This window comes from Cervus canadensis, chromosome 10 (genome assembly GCF_019320065.1).
Source record: "Cervus canadensis isolate Bull #8, Minnesota chromosome 10, ASM1932006v1, whole genome shotgun sequence".
NCBI lineage: Eukaryota > Metazoa > Chordata > Mammalia > Artiodactyla > Cervidae > Cervus > Cervus canadensis.
Window position 1 is genome coordinate 40,467,248 of NC_057395.1, and position 27,458 is coordinate 40,494,705.

General features: G+C 44.9%; 1 protein-coding gene across 1 annotated transcript in view; it reads left to right on the top strand.

The window, feature by feature from the left end:
• The first annotated feature begins 258 nt into the window (after positions 1-258).
• SLC24A3 (solute carrier family 24 member 3) overlaps positions 259-27,458 on the top strand; it is a 422,665-nt gene continuing 395,465 nt past the window's right edge. Inside the window, exon 1 of the mRNA XM_043478401.1 lies at positions 259-743. Within this exon, the coding sequence (XP_043334336.1) occupies positions 287-743 (457 nt within the window). The 5' untranslated portion in view covers positions 259-286. The remainder of the gene's footprint in view (positions 744-27,458) is intronic.

Below are 27,458 nucleotides of genomic sequence, written 5' to 3' on the forward strand. Positions count from 1 at the left end.
GAGCTCCCGGCGCGCTCGGCCCGGCCCCGGCCCCGGCTCGGCCCCGGCCCCGCGCGCGGACCATGGAGTAGGCGGGCGGCCCCGCGACGCGCTCCCGCCGCCGGCGAGGCCGGAGCAGCCCCGGGTGGCCTCGCCCGCCGGCCGAGTTGGCCCGCGGCGGGCCCTCCTCCAGCCGGTCCTCCCCGCTCCTCCTCCTCGGCCGCCGCCGCCCCCGCCTCCCGGCCGCCCCCGCCGCCCCCGCCGCGCCGCCGCCCGAGGCCGAGCGCGGACGCCGAGCGTGGGAGCCATGGCGCGCGAGGAGGACGGGGACCCCCAGCGCCGGGAGGCGGCGGCGCGGGCCGGCAGCGACAAGGAGGAGGAGGAGGAGGAGGAGGAGGAGGAGGAGGGACTGAGCGACGACGAGGACGGAGATCGGGAGAACCGCGGCGGCCGCCAGGAGGAAGGAGAGGCGGCGGCGGCGGCCGCCGGGCGGGAGCGCAGCGAGGACGCGCCGCCGCCGCCGCGCGCGGAGCTGCCTCCCGCCACCAGCCGCGCCGCGGCCGCCCGCGATCGGAGCGGCCGCCGCCCGCCGGGGACCCCGCCGGGACCGCTGCCCTGCCGCGCGGAAAGGATGCCGTCGCCCGACCTGGAGGAGCGTGAGCGCCGCCGGAGCTGCCGGAGGGACCTTCTTCTGAGCCAGGTCTGCTTCCTGGCCCTGGTGGCGCTGCTGCTCTGGTCGCTGTCGAGCATGCGGGACCACGACGGTGAGTGCTCGCCGCCTGCCCCGAGTGGGCGCTGCGGCTCCGGCGGCGGCGCGGGGCGTCCAGGCCCGGGGACGCCCCCAGCCCCGGGCGGAGGGGCCCGGGAGGCGAGGGCCGTGCGCGCGGGCGCGGGCGCGGGACGGGGATAGGACCGTGGCCGGCACGCTGGGCGCCTGGCTGTCCTGGGAACCGTCACCTGTGCCTCCCGGCTCTGCCCCGCTTCCTGCCACGAGCTGGAGGGACTGAGGGAGGCAGCAGTGGGGACTCTTCCCCTAAACAGGTCCCCCGTGGGCAGTAATGAAGTTGTCCTGGTGAGTTTCGGCCCCTGCACGCGTGACCACCTGTGCAACTCCTTGGCCTGTGGAGGGAGGGCAGGGAGAGGACTGGTTGAGCCGGGGACACAGTGCTCCGAACCGAGCAGGCGGGATGGACCGCCTGTTTCTTCGGAAGCTCCATCCCCCTCTTTCTAGAACAGGTGCCCAGGAACTAATGATAGGAAAAAAGTGCTGGCCCCCCGGCTAGATTTTGCGACTGGTTCTCCACCACTGGCCCCTTGCTGGGAACACGGATCCCTTTTGCAGACTTGCAACGCGGGATGAAGCCGTTAGACGGGACCGCCGATGGTCTGTGCCTTCTTTTCAGGGTGCCCTGCGGAGCGCTTTCCCGGCACACAACTTCTGTCTTATTTTTGCCCTCGGCCTTTCTTGAGCTGACATAGACCTGGTGAAGAAATGTGCTCAGCACAGTTGTTCACAGGAAGGAGTTTGGACCCTGGGTGTGCAGCTGTCAGAGAAACGGAGGAAAGGCTTGGAGGAATAGCTCTCTTAAAGCGGTTTTCTATCCCGGCTCCTCCAGTGGCTTGGTGGGAAAACAGCTACGGAAATGCTCGGGAGGGAAAACAGTGACAGATACATGCTTCGGTGTTAAGATCCACGGAGCTCCAATACATGGGGTTATGAAGTGCAGAAGGAAGGCATTTGGATAGTAATGCTCAAATATACCTAAGGGTGCAATCAGTTAAAAAAGGGACCTCCCCCAATGGATTGTGCTCCTGCCTGGTGGGGAGAGTGGATGGTGGGTCTTGGTTCAGGTCTTAGCAGACTTCAACATATATGGTAATGGGAGAGAGCCCGTCCAGGTTCTCAATGGAACCCTCGAGACTCCTGGTTTTCTGCGTTTCTCTAGGATGCCAGACTGTCTGGCCATGGGGACTGACATCGGAAAGTGGACGGTGCCCAGTGAGGGAGGCTGGACCTCTCTCCAAGGGCAGAGTCTGACCTGCCAGAAGCAGTTCCTGGCCCTGTCTCAGGAAGAGGGTTTTCATTAACCCCCTTTTCATCATCGCAGCATTGACAAGTGTAAAGCCAGTCCATACTATAGAAAGGGCCGTTTCAAGACAGTTACACACCAGCCATCTTCCTACAGGTCAGGGCTCTCAGGGCATAGACTTCCTACCTCTTTCCAGGCTACAAAAGACATTTTTTTCTGGATGGGGAATGTGACCCAGATGGTTAAGTCCATCAGTGGCAGGGAGCTTCCTGGGCCTGGGGAAAGCTGGGATGTTTGGAGGAAGCGGGTGTCAGACACTCTGCAGACTTGAAGCTAGGTGACTAGACGTCATTTGGGGATGGACAAAATTGTGCCTGCTAGGGACTCAGGTTTGGGTCCAGTGCCCTATCCTCCATACTTCCCCTGATTGGTCTCTCTCCTTCTGCCTTTTCACCTCCTCTATACCCCCTCCCATAAATGTGGGGCTTGAGAAGACCCCCACCCCAGCAACTTAAGATAACAGTGACATGTCAGTGAGAGGGGCACGTTTGCCATTGAGCCCCCTGGATGGCATGCGAGTTGTAATTCTTTCTCAAATCACCGTTTCTTCCACTAGATATTGATAATTTCATTACATGATGCACAGGAAGATTGCACAAGGCCCAGATTTTTTGAAATAATTTTTAAGATACTAATTAACATGTGTGAATCTGCAAGTGATTATTTTGCTTAAGGGATTGCCATTCAGCATACCTGACCATCTGAATAGTGACTTTTACTAACTTAGGAGCTCCTCTGCTTGAGGGTCCATTCAATATGAATAAAAAGTTTGGAATGTAGCCTTGTTTTGAAGACACTCTGACTTGGAGAGGCCAAGCGATTCACTTACAGTCACACAGCAGTTACGGAACAGAGGAAAAGGCGAACCTGAGGTGACCTGACTCTTTGATCCCATCTCTGTCCCCCCGTATCTGTGCCACTGTCTGGGTGCAGCTTTGTAATATTTATATAACCACATGGGGAGTGGTACCTTCATAATGATCAAAGGTGATACTTCTATTTAGTCACCTTGAAAACCACGCAATGATTAAGTGTAACTTCTCAGAAGCCTGTTTTCTAACACATGTTGATTTTTCTTTTTTTTTTTTTTCAATAAAAAGGACAGTTCTTTTACCAAACCAAAACAGAGGTGTGCGGCAGGTGTATTACATAATCTTGTATAACATTTCTGATGTATGGAATTGGAGATCCCTTTTAGGAACCCCTAACCAAACTCAGTATAGATTCTCACCTTAGATGGGACAAGAGCGTTGTTAGGCTTAAGTCAGGAAGAATTAACACTGGAATAAAGGGAAATGTTAATTCTCACAACAACAAAAGCAGTAATAATATTAACTGGAATTTGGCACGTTCTCCAGTGCCAGGCCCCGGGCCGAATACTTATCTATGCGTTGCTGCATTCAAGTTGTGCACGCTCTTTGCAGATCCTTGAGCCTCCAGCGGTCAGTGCAGAAGGAAAGCCCAAGGTGCCCTATTTACTTGCTGATGAAGATCTCATTTTGATGTTTTCACAGCCAATTGAATTAAGGGCTCCAATTTGCTAAGGCGGATTTTCTTTTTCTTTTTTTCTTGCAGTCTGAATGGATTACTTTGTATGTTTTGAGAGATTTAAAAGTGTTTAATTTTTATTTGGAGTCAGGAACCTGGTCCTTCTTTTCCAAAAGTGGTGTGAACAAAACCCAGAGGTCCTTTGGAGGGAGTGGTTGAAGACATCCGCTCTCTGAGATGTGTAGGGTGGTGAATGGTGATTAAGGAAAATTATATATACGTATAAACTTGGAGCTACTCTTTGGCTCGGTTACTGTTGCTGCATAAGAGATCACTCCAAAATAGTGGTGTGAAACGACTCCTTTATGTTCTTACTCAGGGATCCTTTGTGGTAGGGACTTGGGCAGGGCCTGGTGGGGAGGGCTGACCTCTGTTTGGCTATGTCGGGATCTCAGGTGGAGACATTCAAGGACTGGGTGACTTGACATCTGGGCCTAAGTCGTCTGGAGGCAGCATCACTCCCAAGTGTGGTGTTGATGCCAGCTGTTAGCTGGGCCCTCAGCTGGGCTGTCACCCAGGACATCTACATGTGGCCTCTCCACGTGCCTTTGTTTGAGCTTCCCCAGAACATGGCAGCTGGGGTCCAGGAGAGCAAGGTGGATGTGCCTGCCTTTCTATGTGTCAGCCTCAGGTGTTGTGTGTACCACTGCCGCTGTTTTCTGTTGATCAGGGAAGTGACAGATGTCAACCCGCGGTCACAGAGAGGGGACATAGATGCAACCACTTACTCAGCGGAGGAGTGTCAGGACATATAGAAAGGTGGACATGTGTGGTGGGAGGTGCTATTGTGGTTGTCTTCGGAAAAAAACAGGATCCAAAGGGATGATGACTTAGGAGTGATTGTATATACTTCCCAAGATGGTAAAGGCAGATAATATATATATGTGTACACATACACACATGCATACATACATGTGTGTATGTATATGTGTGATTAATGTATATATGTGTGGTGTGGTATATGTGTATGTAGTGTGTATGTATATGTGTGTGTCTGTGTATATGTATGTGTATAGCTATGTGCATTAATATGTATATGTGTGTGTATGTTTATATGAGTATGTGTGTATGTATTTATGTGTGTGTGCATGCATGCTAATTTGCTTTAGTTGTGTCTGACTCTGCAACCTTATGGACTGTAGCTCGCTAGGCTTCTCTGTCCATGGGATTCTCCAGGCAAGAATACTGGAGTGGGTTGCCATGCACTCCTCCAGGGGATCTTTCCCCGCCCAGTGACCAAATCCATGTCTCTTACGTCTCCTGTATTGGCAGGCGGGTTCTTTACCACTAGCACCACCTGGGAAGCCCATGTATATGTGTGTATATGTACATATAGGTGTGCACATATGTGTGTACATGCATGTGTATATGTATAAATGTGTATATATGGGTGTATGCATATATGTACAAGCATGTATACATGTGTGTATATGTTATATGTGTATGCATATGTGTGTATGGATGTGTATGTGTGTGCATATGTGTGTGTGTATCTGTATGAGTGTGTTTACAATTTCTATCGATAGATCACCCAATCACGGAAACACTGCTGCTCGTCATCCTGGTTTGGGGTCCAGAGATGGTATGTGAAGAGTGGCCGCAGTGGGACTTGCGCTGCACATTTCAGTGGCAGAGTTTTGTGGCTTCCCATCCCTCGGAGGGCCCTGATCATGACCTTTCAGTCCCTCGTGTGGATTCCCAGGGGTGGAGGCTGGCTGGACTCTCATCAAACTGTATCTTCCCTCTCCCCTGGCCGGGCATCACTGCTCAGGCCTTTCTTCTGCTCCGGAGACCCGACCCCAGACCCATAGCATGTGCAGGTCACGTTGTCACCACCCTACAGTTTATCCTTCACCCTTCACTTCTGGGACCAAGACCTTCCTGGCCAGACCGGATCCCCAGTTTGTTCTCTGAACACACTCTGTCTTCCCTTTGTAGCAGTTCTTGCAGTTGGCAATTATGTATTTCGTTATGACTTGATTATGTATTCGTTATGACATCTCCTTTTCACCAGAGTCTAAGCTCCCAGGACGTCAGGGACCCTGTGAACTTTTCTCACCTTTGTCACCCCGTCACCCTACCCAGAGTAGATGCTCAAAAGGCATTTGTTCGGTGTGGAGGCTGTTTCGATGTCTGAGTGACAGTGCCTGTGATGAAATCCAGCGACTATGTCAGAGCCTAGCTTACAGGCACACACTAGTTTTCATGATTTCTAATTCTGTCTTCAAGCCAGCAAATTTGATATTGTTACCTATTTTACATGGACTCACCCTGACCTGAGAAAGGTGGGTGCCTCCATCAGAGGCACTTCATTCAGTGGCAGAACTGGAACTCAAGTCACCTGCGTCAAAACTGTGTAGTCCTGGCCTCAGAGGACACGAATGGAAAGCAGGGGCCACTCTGTCTTTTCCAGTCGACTGGGGAGTGAAGGAGTAACAGAAGGTTGCTTTCATAGAAGCAGTATTTTAGAAAAACATTCCTTTTCAACCTTTTCTATTTTCTGCCTAAACATATATAGATGTGTCTCCTTCCTCCTGGCTTTTCTTAGCTGCTCATCAACCCAGATTTTTCTCAAAGATTTCCTCCCCTTGTGAATCTTGAATCCTTGTGGGAAGATTTTTTTTTTTTTTTTTTTACCCTGGAGGGTTGGCAAAGCCCAAAGAATTGCAAAACCAGCCATTTGCGGAGGATTCCAAGGCCTGGTGGAAGTTGGCTGATAGGATAGGCTTTTGGCAACTCTCTTTTTCCTTCAGAAGATTTCTCTTTCTTGAGCAGAATAGTTTTGGAGGGGGGATAAAAAGACACAGACGTTTATCCTGGAGAAACCGGGGTCTGGGAGGGTTCAGAAAATGTCCCTGAAGTCGCAGAGCAAATGGTAGTCCTGCCAGGAAGGGAAGTCGAGTTTTTCTGGCCTCTTCCAGCGTTGTTTCTGTAGAACTTATTTGGCAACAGTTTTATTTTCTCGTTTGCTGTGGTGTTACACATGGTCCCATCTTGTGCGATGAGAATTAAGTATTGAGGATTCAGTGGAAGGAGGTTTTCTATGCATGAAGAGGTGATGGGCACCATTCAGGCAGTTTGAATCATGGAGTTGTGATGTTTCAGATTTAGATGGCATCTCTCAGTCTCCCTCCTGCTGTGAAGTCTCTGTCTGTCTACACCTGTTCTCTCTTCATCCTCATCCCTGGGCTGAGTGATGCTTTTCATTGTTGCAAGTGCTAGGGACTTCACTCTCCTCCCTGGTCTTCCCAACCTTGCCCCCACCTCTGTAAATGGTCCCTTATGAAACTCCCTTCAACAGTATCCCTTGAGTGAGTTTCTGGCTGGACCCAACTGGTGTAAGACACAGGGATCTTCGTTCCTTCTTTCAGGAAACGTGTGGCAGGCTTTTGCTCGGTGCTGCGGTGACAGTAGTGTCTGAGATGGGTACCCACGGTACCCTCATGATGCTCTGACTTTTGTGGGAAGAGATGCATTGAACAACTGATTTTCAAGAATTTTGAGAAACAAATGAGAAATACAGCATGATGTGGAGGATGTCTTTGTCCAGGGTGGGAGATGCTGGAACCTGGAAAATAAAGGAGTTAGGTTGGTGAAGAAAGGACAAAAACACAAATGTATAGAAAAGTGGGTAAAAGAAATGGAAACGCAGTTCCTAAAACAAACAAGCAAGCGAAAACATTTGCAAATGACCAGTTGATACAAGTAAAAATCCTCAGCCTTGATAGTAACCGGAAAACCTAAATTGTAAAATGACGAGTTACCATTTTGTAGTATCAGACCAGCAAAGATGAAAACAAAGTGTTGCCGAAGATGCAGGGGAGACTGCTTCTCCTGTTTATGGCAAGTGAGGATGTGCTGTGGTGCCCAGGATGGGGGGAGACTGCGGCAGACTGATAAGGTGCTGGGCACAGATCTCCTGTGAGGCCTCTGCCTTTTAATGAGATCGATGTGCAGAAAGTGGGGAGGTAGGATGAGAATGGCCATGCAAAGTATTTGAGACATGGATAGAAGCGCAACTTGTCTGGACCCATCTGTGACCACGGAGCAGGTTGGTCCTGACCCTGGGAACTCCAGAGTGTAGGGAGTAGGCAAGAGTCCAGGGGAGCAGGGGAGAGGCCCCTGTCACTTCTGGAGCATGCCCAAACTCATCCAGGCTGCTAATTTAATTTTATTTTCTTTATTTATTTTTTGGTTGTGCTGGTTCTTCCTTGCTGTGCGGGCTTTTCTCTAGTTGCGGCGGTGGGGGGGCTACTCTCTAGTTGCAGTGCACAGGCTCTAAGACTTGAGGGCTTCAGTAGTTGTGGCACACAGGCTTCATTGCTCCATGGCGTGTGGGATCTTCCCGGACTGGGGATGGAACCTGTGTCTCCTGCATTGGCAGGTTAATTCTTTACCGCTGAGGCACCAGGGAAGTCCCTACAACTTGCGGATTTAAATCAGGAGATCCAGCCAGCATTCTTGCTTGTCAATCACTCTTCTCTTCTGAGAGAGGGTGAACAAATAAAGTAAGCTCATCACCGACCTACTTCCAGGGAATTTCATGTTGCAACTTTGTATTTTCTTTTTCCTTTTTCCCTGTGTGCTTCTGCGTGGTTTGGCCTTGGCAGAAGTCATGTTCACATTCATGACATGCATTGGAATCTGAACTTGGGAAGGACAGGAAGTAACAAGTGGGTTTCTTGAGCAGGATTTTGAGGTAAGAACAAAGGGCATGGGGATGAGCATGGGGGAACCAGGAGATGGGGTGCCCCACTGGACATCAGGGAGTCACTAGCACTAGTCTCTCTGCATTCTTCCTCAGATTCTTTTCCATTATAGTTTGTTACAAGGTAATGAATATAGTTCCCCATGCTAAACAGTAGGTCACTGTTATTTATTTATGTATGTATGATAATCCCATACTCCTAATTTAGCCTCCCCTTTGGTAACCATAAATTGTTTTTTCTGTCTGTGAATCTGTTTCTGTTTTGTAAGTAAGTTCGTTATCACTTTTTTAGATTCCACATTTAAGTGATATCATATGCTCTTTGTCTTTATCTGTCTGACTATGACAATCTCTAGGTCCATCCATGTTGCTGGAAATGGCATGATTTCATTCTTTTTTATGGCTGAGTAATATTCCGTTGTGTATATGCACCACATCTTCTTTATCTGTTCATCTCTTGATGGACACTTAGGTTGTTTCTATGGTTGACTATTGTTAACTAGTGCTCCTATGAACATTAGAGTGCATGCATCTTTTCAGATCAAAGTTTTCTCCAGATACACGCCCAGGAGTGGGATTGCTGGGTCATATGGTAACTCTATTTTAAGTTACTCCTAGTGTCATTTTAATCGGGTTTCCTCAGTGGCTCAGTGGGAAAGAATCCGCCTGTAATGCAGGAGATGCCAGTTCGATCCCTGGGTTGGGAAGATCCTCTGGAGGAGGAAATGGCAACCCACTCCAATATTCTTGCTTAGGAAACCCCATGGACAGAGGAGCCTAGCAGGATATAGCCTGTGGGGCCACAAAGAGTCAGACATGACTGAGTGACTGAACACACACACACACACACACACACACACAAAGTGTCATTTTTAAGAAAGAACATGAAATGCTCATTTGGGGGCATTTTGACTTTGATTACTGGTAGGACACCTAGGTGGATATATAGCGGGTGGTTGAAAGTCAAGATTATAAGTAGTTGCTTCAGGTAAAGGTCTGTGAGGGTTTGCAATGAGGGTTGGACTCACCTTTGGTGAGTTCTGTGCATCTCAGTCTTCTGCGCATGTTGTAATCACCAGGTAACTTTAAACCCTGCATCTGCGTCCTACTGGCTGGGGATTGTGATATAATGCCCTAGGGTGTAGCTTGGGCATTGGGATTTTTCTAAAGGGAGGCAGACAGGTCTGCCTTGCAGCTAAGACTGGGTACCACTGGCCGCAATCAGCGGCTGGCTTCTTATTGCAACCACCTCAGTGTTCCTGGTGGCTAAGCTGTGAGATACACTGGGCTTAACTTTCCTGTTCTGAACATGACTTAATATTTGGTGGCTTAGTATTCTAAGCCTTCACCATTAACTGAAGCCCAGACTTTCCTCTGGTTGCCTTCATTTCCTCCTCATGTGCCCAGAGTGTGAAAGTGTTAGTTGCCCAGTCATGTCTGACTCTTTGCGACCCCGTGGACTGTAGCCTGCCAGGCTCCCCTGTCCATGGATTCTCCAGGCAAGAACACTGGAGTGGGTAGCCATTCCCTTCTTCAGGGGATCTTCCTGACCCAGGGATTGAACTTGGGTCTCCTGCATTGCAGGCAGATTCTTTACCATCTGAGCCACTGGGGAAGCCCTCATGTGCAGATATTCTGTCCAGCTCTCTTTTGGAAGAAATCTTTTCCAGATTCTTCTGGCCTGTTCTAATCTGGACAGTTGTCTTGTTAAATCTACTGCCCAGCTGTCATCTTGACATCTTTCTTCAGCTTCATCCTCCATGTGTTTTTTTTTTTTTTTCTTTCAGCTTTCCTTATGTTGAAAGCCGTTTTTCCTGGAACACACATAGGTATCTTTCTTGATTTATTTCTTCATTTTTGGTGTGCATTTTTGGGATCCCACACTCATAGTGCCTCCTAAGACGGAGGTGTGGGAATCAAAACAAAGGTTTGAGACATTGTGGGCTTGACAATATGTTAATTCTACCCCCACACTTAGAAGATTGTTAGACTGGATCAGGGTTTAGGTTGGAACATGTTTTCTTTGGAATTTTGTAGGCTTAGCTCTTCCAGCCTCCGGTGTTGCCTCTGAGACGTTTGATGCTGTGTTAATTTTTAATTGTTTTAATTGTTTTCTCCCCTTCTAAAAGCATGTGTGCTCACTGCTTTGTTCCTGATGTGCAGTTGTATCACAGTTATATGGCTGTTGCAGTTCATGTATTTTCTTGGGTACCTTCACCTGGTTCTTTTATCCTGGAAGTTTATGTCCATTAGGTCTGGGAACTTTGTCATTTCCTCTACCCTAACTTCCTTGGGTTCCAAAATCACTGAGGATGGTGACTGCAGCTATGAAATTAAAAGATGCTTGCTCCTTAGAAGGAAAGCTATGATAAACCTAGACAGTGTGTTAAAAAGCAGAGACATCACTTTGCTGACAAAGGTCTGTATAGTCAAAGCTATGGTTTTTTCTAGTAGTCACGTGTAGATGTGAGAGTTGGATCATAAAGAAGACTGAGTGCCGAAGAATTGATGCTTTCAGATAGTGATGCTGGAGGAGACTCTTGAGAGTCTCTTGGACTGCAAGGAAATCAAATAAGTCAATCCTAAAGGAAATCAGTCCTGAATATTCATTGGAAGAACTGATGCTGAAGCTGAAACTCTAATACTTCGGCCACCTGATGCGAAGAACTGACTCACTGGAAAAGAGCCTGATGCTGGGAAAGATTGAAGGCGGGAGGAGAAGGGGACGACAGAGGATGAGATGGTTGGATGGCATCACTGACTCTATGGACATGAGTTTGAGTAAGCTCCAGGAGTTGGTCATGGACAGGGAAGCCTGGCGTGCTACAGTCCATGGGGTCACAAAGAGTCAGACGTGACTGAGCGATTGAACAACAACCCTAAGTTCTCTGCTTACTCTTTCCGGATTCTGTATTATTTGGGTGTTTGACTTCCTGCCTTGAACTTCTGATTTTCTTATCTCTTCTCTCCTATTTTTTTTCTCATCATTCTGTTCTAATTTCTGTAGGTTTTCTTAACCATACCCTCTAATTCTTTTTTTTTTTCCCCTCTAATTCTTATGCCAGGCTTTTTATTTCTGCTGTCATATTTTTACCTTCCAAGAGCTCTTTTTTCCTCTGCAAGTTATTTTTAGTACCATCCTGTTCTGCTTCATCAATACAGTATCATCTCTTATATCCCTAAGTATATTAATAGTAGTCTGTGGTTTTCTTTTCTTTGAATGAACTGTCTTTCTCCAAGTTGCTCTTGTCTGTTTGTTGTTGTTTTCCCTATTATGTGCTTTCTTATGTCAAGGGATCTGTGGCCTCTGCTCATATTTAAGTGAGCCCCATTAACAAGATGACTGGGAACCATGCACGTGGTGGGGAGGGTCTGCTGATGGTGCCTGTGTAAGGGGACCTGACTGGCTGTGTCTTGGACAGTGCTCCTAGTTTTAGATCTTTATCAGGGGGCAGTCAGATTTCCCAGAGGAGGGTCCCCTGGTGTCCTGTCCTAAGGACAAAAACCGGGTTATTCCCAGGAATCCAATGGGGGAGGAGGTGGTGGGTGTGTGTAGGGGGGCTGTTCAGCAGAAACACTCCTATACTCAAGGACAGTTGTGCGAAAGACCTGACAATTTATTCTGATACATTGCAGGACCATCTGAAGCTGCCTCAAGTCTTCTCCCTCCCTCCTCTCCTCCCCTCCTGCCTTCCCCCTTTTCTCTCCATTGTGGGTGCTCAGTGGCTCACTCATGTCTGGCTCTTTGCAGCCCCATGGACTGTAGCCCATGAGGCTCCTCTGTCCGTGGAATTTTCCAGGCAGGAATACTGGAGTGGGTTGTCATCTCCTCCTCCAGAGGATCCTCCCGACCCAGGGATTTAACCCCTGTCTCCTGCATTGGCAGGCAGATTCTTTACCACTAGTGTCAACTGGGAAGCCCCTTTTAACTCCTATGCACATGAAACTGGTAAGGGTTGTTGCCTTTTAGGAGGGCTGTTGGTCGAGTTGGGGGGGAGGCATAGATTTTACTATATCCTTTCTTATTCATTGAAAAATGTTATTGAGATAATTGTAGAGTCACAGGCAGTGGCAAGAAATAGTGCCATTTCCTCTGATGATAAACTATTGCAAAACTTGAGTGAAGTATAATTTCATAACCAGAGTAGGGACATTGATGCAGCCTACCAACCTTATTCATTTATATTGTATGTGTACCAACCCAGTCAAAATATTGAACTGATCCAGCATCACAAAGACGACTTGTGTTGACCCTCTGTAACCATACACACTCCAGGTACCTTTTTGTACAAATGAACGGTCACATTAGGTAATTCCTATCACCTATTCCAAAAATTAAGCTTATGAGAAAATTATATGTCATACAAATATTCTATTCTTGGTGCTATTACACCTGACTTATCCTTAAAAAAGGGAAGAAAATGATAACTTGAAGAATTAAGGGCAATTTCACCACCAGTAATGTTGCTCTACTCCAAAGACTGCTTGTAAGTTGAGGGGCAGGGGACAAGTGTGAAGAAGGTTAGTCTGTCTCAGTGAAGTTAGGATGGACGTCAGGGGAGGAGGAGGCCTCAATCCCTGCAGCTTGATCACTTTCAGGTACAGTAACCTGAGCTAAGTGCCAGATAAAGGCCACGCATGGCTAGTTAATAGTTTTCTTTGATGAATAATTTTTGTCTGTCATTTGCACAGTATCTGAATAAATGTTCCATGAAAATATTTCACTCAAACACTTGCTTCCTTCAGGAAGTTTGGACAGCCCTTTGAGACATTGCTTTCACCATTATTCACCACTGTTTGTTGACTGTTGGAGAATACTGGAGATGGAGATCGTGGGCACCTTAGTATTTTAACATCTGATCTTATGTTTGAGGAAACTTGATATGAAAGAGAATTTAAACTGGAGCCAGAATCCTGGTTTTCTGACTTATTGCTTCATAAATACTTAAGACAAAAATAGCAGAAAGTTCAGATTAGAAATATATTTGATACATATGTACTGGGTGAAATTATTTCAAATTCTGAAATGCTTCTGAAGTGCTGGTATCTTGCTGGGAATTATATGTCCTGTGGTGTGGTCATTAAATGGGGAAATTTAGGGGTTTTTAGAGTGAGTTACTTCCTGTAGCCTATCGATTTGTTTATTCAGAAATCGTGGTCCATGGAACACGTTTAGCTTGCTTTAGGAGAAAGGTAAAATTTTGGCTTACCTTGGCTTACCTTTTACCTGGGTAGTCACTTCATATAGCCATGAGAATGTTTGGTCATTTAAAAAATTAGTGTCCATTATTTTTTCTTGTTAGGGGCCTTTGAGTTATAAGATTTCAACTATTTTTACCCCTCATGTGGTAATTCTAGTCTGTGATCTGAACATGACTTCCGAAGTTTCGTAGGATCTTAATAACCCCAGCTTTGAAAGTTGACCTTCTGCATTGTTACAGTTTGCTCAGTTGACATCACAAGTGTTTGTTGGGATACATATAGAAAGAAAGCTCATTGAACCTACTTTTGATAAATCTGGGCATGAGAACAGGTTGGTTTCAGTATTTTCCAGGGTTGTGATGTTGATATGTTTCCTCCCATACATATTATAAAATTGCTGTAATACTATGTGTAGCATCTTGAATCCTGCTTTTAAAATTAAAAGCAACTAATGCACAGTGGAACTGACTGATAGTCAGGATACAGAACAGAACTGTCACCCCTCAAAATCCCTCTTAAACTATCCATTTGTACCCACCCCAACCCCCTGTACTCTGCCACCATACTTTGGTCCTTTATGGATGTCATACAGATGGAATTCTACAGTATGTAATCTTTTGACACTAGAATCTTCCTTTGTTGAGAATTTTTATAAGAGGTGGATATTGAAGTTCATCACATGATTTACCTGCATTAAATGATTCAATCCCGTGGTTTTTCTTCTTTAGACAGTTAATGTGGTGGATTGCATGGATTGATGTTTGAATATAGAATCAGCCTTGCATACCTCAGATAAGCCCTACTTGACAAGGCTGTTTTTTTCATGGTGTATTTTTCTGGATTTGAATTGATCATATTTTCTTGAGGACTTTTATGTCTATGATCACCCAGAATACTTGCCCTAGGTTTCTTTTCTAGTATTATCTTTGTCTGGTTTTGTTGGGTCCACATAATGAAACAGGAGGTATTTCCTTCTGTTTTCTGGAAGAGATTGTGTAGTGTCGGTGGGGTCTGCTTTTAAATTTGTTATAAACATTTCTTCATGGCATGAAACCTAAAAATTAATTTTAATGTCTGCATAATAATATTATTAAAATCACAATATTTCTTAGTATTGTGTGACATTATTGTATATTTACAATATATAAATACATATGGGGGCTTCCCATATATATTTGCAGGCGATAAAGAATCCGCCTGCAGTGCAGGAGTTGCAGGAGATGCAGGTTTGATCCTTGGGTCGGGAAGATCCCTTGGAGGAAGTTATGACAACCCACTCTAGTATTCTTGGCTGGAGAATCCCATGGATAGAGGAACCTGGTGGGCTGCTGTCCATAGGGTTGCAAAGAGTCGGACACGACTGAAGTGACTTAGCATGCACAAGAACACACACACACACACACACACACACACACAGACACACACACACACACACAATACTTCTTACATGTTAAGTGAAATGCATTGAACACTTGGTATGTTTGGGGCACTGTTCCAAGTGCTTCCCCTGTACCAATGGAATAGGTACAATTGGTTTAAGACAGTTGCTGGAGCTCAAAAAGTTTCTATGTGGCCAAGTAGGCTGTGGGCTCAGGCTGTTTGATTCCACATCTCATGGTTTTAACTGTGATATTGTATCCTCTGATTATGCCAGAATTTGTTTATTTAGGCCTCCATTTGAGATAGTGAGGTATTTTCCATGTCTTCACTGTGATGATTGTTCTCTGCTGAGGTCTTTGATGGCCTCTTTAGGCTGGATCCCTGGAAATACTGTTTCACTGTCAGAGTGTGGGCCCATTGTGAAGGCTACCACACACCGCTGTCTGACTTTCCAGGAATCTGAATGAATTAGAAATTCCAACAGCACTGTTTGGGAGTGCTCAATTCAGTGTTCCCTGCCAGAATTGAGGATTGTGATAATTTTACATATTTTAAATTCAATTTGATGGCAGACAGACAGTATCTCATTGCTTTAGTTTGCCTTCCTTTTTTGCTAGTAAAACTGAATTGTTTTTTATTTTAAGAAATTGATTGCTAACAAGAGTGAAATACATTTTGAACCCAACAAAACAAAATTAAAATCTGCCATCATTTAAAAGCAAAGAAGAAAGACTCAAAAATAATTGCAGAAATTGCTCAGGTGACCAGTTACCAATACCAACTGCTAGAGATACTCAAACAGTTAATTATTGTCATCAAATAGATGTTAAACAAATTGAATCTAACTTTTTAAAATTTAAACTGTTTGTTTCTATATTTCTTTGCTTGATATATTTATCAGTATTAATACATAGATAACCTGAGTTTTATATCTTTATCATGCTTGAGGCTTGTATTCATAATTTTCTCATTGAATAAATCAAGTGGCTCCTGTGTATTTCAGTGTTTTATGATTATCTAACATGAAAATATTTTATTCTGTAATTATTTTTAATGATTTTTATTGGTCATTTATATTTTTTTTTTGCTTGTGAGAAAAATTTGTTCATATCAGTTCTCCTTTTTTTTTTCCCCCAATGGGATAATAGTGTATATCCTGTGTATAAATCTTTTATCTTGTTTTGTAAGTTTTGCCTGGATTTTTGGCATATAGAAAAAATTGTTTTTATCTAGTTAGAATTCTCTTTTCCCTTTTATTTTCTTTCATTGTTTATTCTCAGATCCAGGATCTCAATTATATATTTATGTCATGTAATCCTTTGGTCTCCCCCCTCCCATTTTTATGGTTTAATGTTTTAAAAAATTAACCCTTTACTTCATTTGAAATTTATCTTAGCAGGAGATGAACAATTAGACAGATTAACAGGTTTCACACAGTCAAATTGTTTATTGACTAATATTTCCTTTACCCTCACATTTGTAGTGTCACCTGTATTCCATGCTTATTCCCTTATGTACCAGAAGCAGTTCTTGTGATATCTACTTAGTTCTATTTTCCCATTAATTAGTCATTGTAGTTAATTCACATGTGAATTATCTGATGGGACAAAACTCTTCACCTCTTGTTTGGGGGGAAAAATCATTTGCTAGTATTCATTTATCCTTCTGGGTGAACTTTAGAATCTCTGTTAAATTTTGTCCAGATGCCTGTAGGTTTTGACAAATTTATAAAAAAGAATTGTGAAACTGCAACATTTTACGGCATTGATTCATCTCACAGTGTGCTTCTTAATCAAGGCTTTAAAAAACATCTGTCAAGATTCAGGATTATTTTCCAATATTTTTCTTACATTTATTTGTGAAAGTTCTTCTGTTATTATTTATTGTTGCTATTGTTTTGTTTTTGTATCTATTTTTGAAATGTTTTTCTTTATAATTTCTTAATTTTATTCTTTATATTTTATTCTTAAATGTTAAGCTATGTAAATATTAATAAAAACAATACTTTGCTACTATAGGGGATTTTTAAGATTTATTCTATAGTAGAATAGTTGTCAGTTGTCAGTTAATCTAGTTATTTTTCATTATGCACTGGAACTTTCCTTTTATTTCTAGTTTTCTAAGAGTTTTTAAAAAAGCAGCCATGAATGTTTTTTGCAGTCAAATGCCTTGTTAACATTTATTGAAGTATTTAATGTAACATAATGTCAGTAAATATACATATTAAATTGCTCCTGAAGTAAATCTTAGATAGCTATATTTTTTCTTTTAAAGTGATGTTGGATTTGATTGGTTCATATTTTATATAGAAATTTTTGTTTTTATATTCATGACATAGTGACATACAACTTCTTTGCCAGGATTTGGTGTTATCGCTACAAAACTTGCTTTACAAAGCACATTGATGATTCTCATGTTTTTCTACATTCTACAATATTTTATGAAGCATGGGAATAATCTGCAACTTTAGAATTTGAAAGAACACTTTGTAGTACTGCCTGGCCTATAGTTTCTTGAGGGTAATTTTGGACAAACTTTTCAATTTTTTCCATTGCTGCTTTTCTGTGTAGGTAATTTGTTTTCCCAGAAAAGTGCTGGTCTCCTTAAGATTTTGTAAATGAACAAAATTATGCATTGCATTTTAACTTGTTCTGTAATGTTGATTATGTAACATTTTCTCCTTTCTGACTTAACGTGTTTCTCTTTCTTTTGTCCTTGATCACATCCGACTGTATTTAGTTTATTTTATTATTTTTGGATGACCCATCTCATGTGTATCTTTGCAGTTTTGCTTTTATCTCCTGTTTCATGAGTCATTGATTACGGCTTTAATAGTTCTTTAAAATCTTGTTAATTCTTTTGGTTTCTTTTCTAATTTCTTGACTTATGTGCTTTATTTATATGTTTTTATTCTTTGTTGCTAATGATGCATTTGGGGTTTCCCAGGTGGCGCTAGGGTTAAGAACCTACCTGCCAATGTAGGAGATGTACGAGATAGGGGTTTGATCCCTGGGTCAGGAAGATCCCCTGGAGGAGGGCATGGCAACCCACTCCAGAGTTCTTTCCTGGAAATCCCTATGGACGAGGAGCCTGGTGGGTACAGTCCATAGGGTTCCAAAGAGACAGACACGGCTGAGTCATTTAGCACAGCACAGTGACACATTTGCCTCTGAGAGCAGCTTTAGATTTGCCTTAAAAGTGTTAAAATGTCATGCGGCCATTCTTGTACTTTTCAGATAGCCTTGTAGTTTCTTTTTTTTTTTTTCAATTAGTTATTTAGGGAAGTGATTTTTAATTGCTAAGTTGTCAGGGTGCTTTTATGTATATATTTTAAAATACCAATTTCTGATTTTCTTTCATTTTGTCCAGAGAATAGGACCTTTGATTGGAATATGACCTTCTGCTACCTGGTAGTTTGAATATTCAGATAGATCTTTATTCATATAATTTTGATCAGTTGATAGGTCTTCCCAGGTGCAAAACCTGCAACCCTAGTTCCTATCCTCCCCGTGGTTCTTTCTCTCTGTCCTCTCTTCTCTTGTTCTCCAAGAGGCAGTATACCCTCACCTGTACCCCTTTCGCTGGTTGACTTGTATTTCCAGAAATTGGGGGTCTCAGTGGTTGGATATAGAAAGACATATTCATGGGGTGGGGGCGGGGTCCCGTTGCAAGTGGTTTCTTTCAGCAGCTTGTTTCTGGGAGAGGGCTCCCGTCTGGTGGTCCGCCTGTCACATCCCATTCTGGTGTTTCAGGGACTCATCCACACTCAGCATCTTTTATGTCTTCCTAGTTTTTTTGTTTTTTTTTTTTTTCAGTGAGACCTCAGGAAAGGGTGAATCACATGACATGTGCTAATTACCATAATATCCCAGAATGCCTGTTCAGATTTTAGCTTAAAATTTCTGGTTTGTTGCAAAGAAGTTGTCATGGATAGAGGGATTTGGCAGCAGGTAGGTTGATCTCATATTCACCACCTGGTCATTGTGTTTTCCAGGTTCACACCTCTGTCACATATGTTACCTCCTGTAATTATTTCCATACAACCATGGATTAGGTACTAGTAGCCTCGTTTGAGTTATGGTGACGTGTTCAAAGTCTCTCAGGTAGGCAGGGGTAGTTTCCATTGTGATAAACATCCCTGAAGGGCTTCTCTGGTGGCTCAGTGGTAAAGAACCTGCCTGCCAATGCAGGAGATGTGGGTTTGATCCCTGGGTAAGGAAGATCCCCTGGAGAAGGAAATGGCAACCCGCTCCAGTATTCTTGCCTGGGAAATCCCATGGACAGAGGACCCTGGCGGGCTACAGTTCATGGGGTTGCAAAGAGTCAGACATGACTTAATGACTGAACAACAACAACAAACATCTCTGAAGAAAGATATTGTTAAAGATTCCCTGTTGGGGATTTCAACCATAAGCTGCCCCAGTGTGGTGGGCAGTAAAACTCCCCCTTCCTCTCAAAGATGTCCATGACCAACAGCCAACACCAAGATACTATTCAACCATAGCCATGAATCTTAAAACATTTCCAATGGTAGCAAATGATTATTTTTATTATTATTTACATAGCCCATCATTTAAGAATAAAGTATAAAAAGTAAAATTGAGAAACTGTAAAGTATTTCAAGCTCTGGAGCCCATGAATGTGTTCCATTCTCTGGGGGTAGGGTGGTGGAGGTGGGAGGATTAAGGTGGCAGGTGGTGTTAGGGTTATTAAAATCAGCTGACCTTGACCTGGGAGATGATCCTGAGTTATCCAGGTGGGCCCACTAATAATCACAAGGGTCCTAACCAGTGAAAGGAGGAGGCAGAAGTTAGGGAAGGTGATACCATTACTGGCTTGAGGATGGAAGGGGGCCAGGAGCCAAGGACAGTGGGCCACCTAGGATCTGGGAAAGGCAGGCTAGGGCTTCTCTCCTGTAGCCTCCAGATGGAGCCTGTCCCCGCCAGCACTTTGAATTTAGCCTGTGAGACTCCTCTTGGACTTCTGACCCCCAGGAATGCAAGCTTTTGGTCTGTCTCAAGCCACTAAGCTTGTGGGAACTTATTGCTGCAGCAATAGGAAACTAATACACTCAGCATATCAATATTGGCTACGGTCTGACTTTCTGGAAAGCGAACAGGGAGTGCCAGAGTGGTCGACTCTGTATGCACCTTACACAGGCATTTACCTGAGAAGGTGCTGGTCCTCAGTGGATATTGCTGTGTAGGTGTTTTCTCGTTGTGTTGCTGCCCTCTTCTGCACTGGGAACGTCCAATTCCTGGGAGCAGGAAGAGCCTGGAATGGAGGAGAAGCTCAGTAGTTATTTGTTGGATTATTTCTTTTTGGTCAAATGACATTGTACCAACTAAATGAAACCTGCTTTGCATCCCAGATGAAATAAGGCCTGCTACATAAGTAATAAAAATAAACATAAATGAAAATAAAATAAAAAGTAAATAGAAAGAAAAAAGAAATTGAATTAAAGCTGTGGTGGTGGTGGTGGTGGCTTAGTTGCTCAATCATGTCTGACTCTTGAGACTTTCGCCAGTCTCCTTTGTCCATGGGATTTCCCAGGCAACAATACTGGAGTGGGTTGCCATTTCCTTCTCTAGGGTGAGTTAAAATTACCCAAGATCAAATGTTACTTTTCAGTGCTCCTTCTAGTATTTGCTCATATGCATAAACATTTTTGTATATTTAGTAAATATTCCTCATGTACTGAATGGTCCCCTCATAAAAGATAGGTGGTCATTATAAAATAAATACAGTGCTTTACGTCGGGGTATTGATTTATAGATATGTTTTGTGTTGCATTTTGGGGACTTAACATATTTTAAATAAAGAGAACCATCAGTGTTTTATAATTACCATTTCACGGACCAGTTCACATTCCACTGAGTATGTAGGATAAGCCTATAGAATATATTGAATATGCATGTATATAATTAATTATTGTTGGTTACTAAAAATATCTTAGGTTATTTAAAATATTTGATTACTATTAATGAAACACCATTGTGCATGAATCTGTTACAATCTCTAGTCATTACTGTGGCTTTAGTCATCTGGTGGGTTCTGGGCTAACTGGTAGACCTGCAGACAGTTCCTGTGGAGTTACAGGGCTTCCACCTGTTTCTGTGTAGAGCTCTAGCCACCAGAGTCCCTGTCTTAGAGTGTTTTGAATAGCTCTTGAATTTTTGTTTAATTTATTCATAAGGCATTCTCTGCCTGGCATCAAGTGTCCCCACCTATGTCCACCTCAGATTGTCCTTCCACTGAAAATTGTTCCTCATCAGAAACCCCCCAAACCGCTACAAGAACTGGAGGCAAAAGCAGAGTGTTCACGGGACAGTGATGGCAAAGAAACACCCACTTGGAAAACACATCGAGAGGGTCATGAGTATCAGACAAAATCATCGCCTGAAATGTTACACGATGACCTTCACTTTTTTAAATAGACATTTTGTTTTTCTTATCTTCCCTTCTTGACAGTTGCTTTGGTTTTCCTACACACTGAGTGCTTCTCTGATAACAAAATAAGAAGGAAAAACAAAATTTTATCGGTTGACTCAATTTCGCAAGAGTGGTAAACGGTCTGGGGTTGGGGGAGGGGATCTCCCCAGGCTCCCTCTGGTCCGCCAAGCCAGCAGCGTGTGCAGAATTGCAAACAACAGCTCTAAGCCTGGGAGGAGAAGGATGTCCCCTTGGAGGCAGATCTGGCCAGTTGTTTTGCCTAAGATGGCCAGAACAACATCATCTTTCAGTTTTGAACCAAGAAAGCCATAAATGGACACATCTTGTTCAGCCTGGGAAGGGATACTCCTGAGGGCTTCTGGGGTCCCATAGTGTCCCTTGATTACTCTTTCACTTTGATGTTTGTGTTATAAATGCTTTTTGAGTGCTTCGAGAGGTGGAGTGAGAAGGAAAGGAGGAGGAAGGGGAGGTGAGAGGTGTGCCTGCCTGGGAGCACTCCTCAGACAAATGTTCTGAGTGTCAGCGCCAATTGAAGGTTTATTTTAGGAGACACCAGGAATGAAATCTTTTATGTTGATATTGTGCAGGACTCATCTGTCCCGTTCCACCTTGAAGGACAGTAAATGTTAACGATCCTCCTGCGTCTTTATAGTTTCTGCTGTGACAACGTCCATGGATAAGAAAGTTGGCTCTTCTTGTTTATAACAGGTGTGCTGGACAGTGAGTCTGGAAACATGGGTTCTGGTTCCACTCCTGTAATTACGACTCACCTCTGTTCTCTGTTTCCTCATCTGTAAAATGGGAGCATGTATGCCAAGCTGTGAATTTGTCCGTGTAAATTGTCTTTACACGGGTAACACTAAAACTCTCCAATTCTATCATTAATTTTAAATCACTACCCTCCTGGAAAATACTGGAAATATGCTTCCTTCAAAGACTCATTTACAGTTACATCTATGTAGGTTTGCTGCTGAGCCAGCCCCGGATCGTTAGTCATTTTTATTTCATGAGAATTACTCTTATAAATGTGCTTCCCCGTTGGTTTCACAGAGCCATCGAGATTGCACAGCTCGATACATTTCTTCTGCATGTCATAAATTTTTGTTCCTAGAAGCTGGCGATGTTCAAAGCCAGATCCTTGGATCAGTAGCATCTGTATCACCTGGCCATCCCTGTGAGCTTGTTGGACGTGCCAGGTCAGAGGCTCCACCCCAGCCTGCCAAATTGGAATCTTTGGGGATGGGAGCCAGGGAACTTGGTTCCAACAAGGTCTCCTACTGCGTGTGATGGAAGTTTGAAAAGCACTGCCACAAACCATGGAGCAGACAGACAATGGGGTTTCTCTCTCTGCACAGAAACAAACCCCAAGCATACAGTTTGCGCCTTGAGTGACTGTACTTCTGACAGGTCAAGATAGAGACCTTTCTTGTTCCTGAAGCTCTGCTGCTCTGTCAAGGGCCTGAGGCTGTTGGGAGGGAAATGCAGACTTCCTTGGGGTGGAAGGGAAGTTGGGCTTCCTTTCCTTATGGGATGGCCTCCTGCCACCCTAGGGTAACATTTAATTTTCACTAAGATGCCTGTCTTCATCTTCAAGTATGAATGTTGCTAAAAATAAAACTCATGGACTTACCTCCTCCATCAGGATCCCATCCTACTTGGGTACCCAGGTGTGATACCCGAGTACCCTGGGTTCCCGTGTCTTCACTATACCTTCTGAGCTGGAGTTCTACATCTTCCTTCAGTTCCTCCCTCATCTTTGCTCTCTGTCCCCTTTCAGGTCCAGTTTCTTGTCATCTCGTACCCGCCCTTCTGGCCCCTCGCCTCTCTGGCCCCTTGCCCCCCACCTTCTCTCACCATTTCCCCTTCCAGCACAGGGCACTGAGTCAAGCTTCCTGAAGCCATGCGGGGCTGGTGGCAGATGCATCCCCTGATGAATGTCTGTTCCTGTTGCCTGACTCCTCACTCCTTCTTGGGGGGGCGGGTGGGTCTTAACTCCTGTCGCTGCACCACATATGCTTTGGAAGAAGGGGTGGGCATCGCTGAAACAGCATTTACTTCTTGTGATTCTGGAGGCTGGGAAGTCCAAGGTCAAGACAGTGGCAGATTCTGTATATGGTGAGGGCCGTCTTCCTGGTACATGGATGGCCAACTTCTCTCCATGTCTCCGTGTGGTAGAAGGGGTGAGGGAGCTCCATGGGGTCTCTTATTTTTTTATTTAAATTTGCTTTAAATTGGAGGATAATTGCTTTACAATATTGTGTTGGTTTCTCCATATAACAACATGAATCAGCTATAGGTATGTGATGTCCCCTCCCTCTTTAGCCTCCCTCCCACCCCCCACCCCATCCCACCCTCTAGCTTGTCGTGTAGCACTAGGTTTGAGCTCCCTGGGTCATATAGTGAATTTTCACTGGCTGTCTAGTTTTACATATGGTTTTGTTGTTATTGTTGCTTTTCAGTCACTCTGTCACGTCCAACTCTTTGTGACCCCATGTATTGTAGCATGCCAGGCTTCCCTGCCTTTCACCATCTCCTGGAGTTTGCTCAAATTCATGTCCATTGAGTTGATGATGCCATCCAACCATCTCATCCTCTGTCACCCTCTTCTCCTCCTGCTCTCAATCTTTCCCAGCATCAGAGTCTTTTCCAATGAGTCAGCTCTTTGCATCAGGTGGCCAAAAGCATTGGAGCTTCAGCATCAGTCCTTCTAATGGAGATTCAGGGTTGATCTCCTTTAGGATGGACTGATTTGATCTCCTTGCAGTACAAGGGACTCAAGAGTCTTCTCCAACACCACAGTTCAAAAACATCAGTTCTTTGGCGCTCAGCCTTCTTTCTGGTCCAACTGTCACATCTGTACTCGACTGAAAGTAAAACCATAGCTTTGACTAGATGGACCTTTGTCAGCAAAATGATTCCTCTGCTTTTTAATATGCTGTATAGGTTTGTCATAGCTGTTCTTTCAAGGAGCAAGCATCTTTTATTTTGTGGTTGCAGTCAATGTCCACAGTGACTTTGGAGCCCGAGAAAATAAAATCTGTCACTGCTTCCACTTTTGTGGGCCACGGTGTGGTGTAAAAAGAGGGCTACAACTTTTTAATATGCTATCTAGTTTTGTCAAAACTTTCCTTCCAAGGAGCAAGCATCAGAGCTCAGGAAACGTGGTGTCTCCTGTGATTTGGGAGAATGTTATAACTTTGAAGTGGGGTGTGTGGTGTTGATAGTGAGTGATGTGAGTTGAGACCAAAAAAAACAACTCGGGGGAAGCAGGCAGCTCCTGGGGGTGTGTGGGGGGGGGGGTCTCCACCCATCCCTAGAGAGGCTGCAGGCTGGCCTGTATTTCACGGTAAGCTTCTCTCTCCACCCCCGCAACATTTTTAGATAAGAAACAAGCTTACAGTGAGCAATTGAAAGGCCAACAAATGTGACAGAAGACCCATTGCCAGGGAGGCAGGTGAGGAAAGGGAGGGAGGGATGATTGATTCTGTAACTTAAGTGTCTGCAGGTTGATCATCCTCACTGCTTAGAGAAGAGTTGAGGCAGTAGGGTTTCCTCCCTTCCCTAAGGAGCTGCCCAGACACTTCCAAACCATACAATTAACTTTAACAAGAAATATTCATTATATTATGTGGTGCTTGCCCTGAAATGATGATAGTGAGAACTTAACAGCAACACAACTCACACTGGATCGGTTCGACCCCACCTACCGCAGTGATCACACTGGGTCCCCTTGGGGGTAACCTTCTTTAAATTTTGGGTTTAGAGACCCTGTAGGTCTCCAGAGCTGCAGGTGTTCATTCCTTTTCCTTGTAAAGTGGAGTTCTTTCTGCAGTGGAAGGGGAGGGTGTGGGAATTGTGGTGTCCACTGTTGCTGGCCAGGCAGGGGTGAGTTGGGCTGGGTGGCAGGTGGGGTGTCAGGGTTTGGTCAGCCTGCTCATCTCCTAGCTTGGCCGCCTGCCTTTTCTCGGCCATCTGTAAGTCTTCCTGCAGAGGGATGCTGCGAGAATTACCTTAGGAGGAGGTCTGGCGTGGGGTCCCTTTAAAGACGTGGAAACCCTACTCATTGCTCAGTGGTGACCCAAATGGGAAGGAAATCCAAAAAGGAGGGGATATATGTGTATGTGTGGCTGATGCACTTTGCTATACTGGAGAAACTAACGTCACTTTGTAAAGCAAGTATACGCCAATAAATCCTCATTTTAAAATACTTGTCATCTTACAGAAATATATACAAAACCACAGGAATCTGTGCTCTTGGGGTCAGCATCTGCTCAAGTCCTATGTGAGCTCAGCTTCTCAGTGTCTCTGAGGCATCTGAAAACTGGCGGGGCCGGGCTGGAATTTGGGGTGCATGTTTGGCCCCCACACATCCTCCTCATGTGGTACCCCGCCTGTGGTCCTGCGTCACCTCAGTACACATGCAGGGTCATGTGCACGAGAAACTGATGGTGGGAGTGTCCGTGTGGCTGAAATCGGCAAGATGAGATCTGCCTCCGTGAGAGATTCCGGGTGGAGTGGAGAGATGTGAATCCCCCAGATCTCATGTGGGGCTCTGACTCCGTCTCCTTCTCACTGGTTTCCCCACCCCACCTGCTTCCCCTCCCAGCCTCACCTCTTCTGAGTCTCTGGTTGAAGCCCGGATGAAGCCTTGACTTCATTTCCAGAGTCTAAGGCCCTCTCACATTTTTTTTGCTGCCTTCCATGTTCAACCCAAGTTGGAAATGACAAGGATGGTTTCCATACAGAGAGAGTGTGATTCATTTTGTTACTTTGAAACCTTTAAAAAAGTATATATATATATACATGTATATACACACACACGTATATATATATATATATATATATATATATACATGCACATATTTATACATACATATATTAAACTTTCAAAATACAGACACAGAAAAGTATATTTACCATAAGTGTAGAGCTTGATGAATTTTCACAAAGGAAACAGCAGCTGCTGGATCAAGAAATAGAGCAGGGCCTACACTCCCGAAACCCCCTCGTGGATCCATCTAGTCACCCCAGGAGTCACCACTGAGCCAACTTCTAACAGCACAGTTTTGCCTGTTTCTGTGTTATTTCATTGTAGCCTGTGTGTATATTCTTCAAGTGAATATTGTGCTTGGGAGATCCAGCTACACCGTTTCGATTGGTTGGAGGGGATCCATTATCATGGCCACTTAGTGTTGGTAAGAACTGATGGGCATGTGAGTCGTTTCCAGTATTTGTTGTGAGTCGTATGTGCCTTTCTGTGGTCACCGAGTGCGTGTTGATGACGTCTGAGCCTCTCCTTGTGGAATCACAGGATCTCGGGGGGGACGTGCCTATATTTGGTTTTTGTAGATCCTCATAAGTAGTTTTCCACCATGGATGTGCCTTTGTAAAGTGTACCCTGGATTTTAAAAGCAAAGTGGACGACTGAGCTTGAACTCTGTGGTTCCGTCTGTCGGACTGAAAGGCTTCATGGGCAAAGCAGAGCCAAGAGGGGGTAGAACTTAGGGATGGAGGAGTCTCAGGCGCCATGGCGTCCTCACCCTTGTTGGGTGTGGAGGCAGGGGACTGGCCAGGTGAGAGACACACCAAGGCACACGCCTGGCCTTATCTAGGCTGAAGCGACCACCATGACAGACACTGCTGTTGTCATGGATTCTCCCCTACTCCTCCCTCCCTCCTCTTCCACCACCCCCTCCTTCCTCCTCCTCCTCTTCTCCGTGGACTTTGCTTTCTCTCATCTCACAGCATCTCCAGAAAGGATTTGTCTTCCCGCCCCCATCTGTGTGCGAGGATAGCTCCCGAGGCCAGCATGCAGCCTCACAGCATGGAGCAGAGTGTTAATTACACGGGAGCCCATGTGACCATCATCACTGGAGCTCTTCAGAGTAAAGCTTTATTTAAGGAGAGGAACAGAGTGAACAGGTCTTCCCAGAGCCACGGCATCTGACAGGAAATGTCTGGGGACCCTTGGGAGGTGACCCAGGCACTTCCTCCCCTGTGGACCCTGACCCCCGTGTCCCTGCCCGGGGTCCCCGAGTCCCAGGGTGGGGAGGAGGCCCAGGAATCAGGACACCCTGACTGTATCTCCAGACCTGATG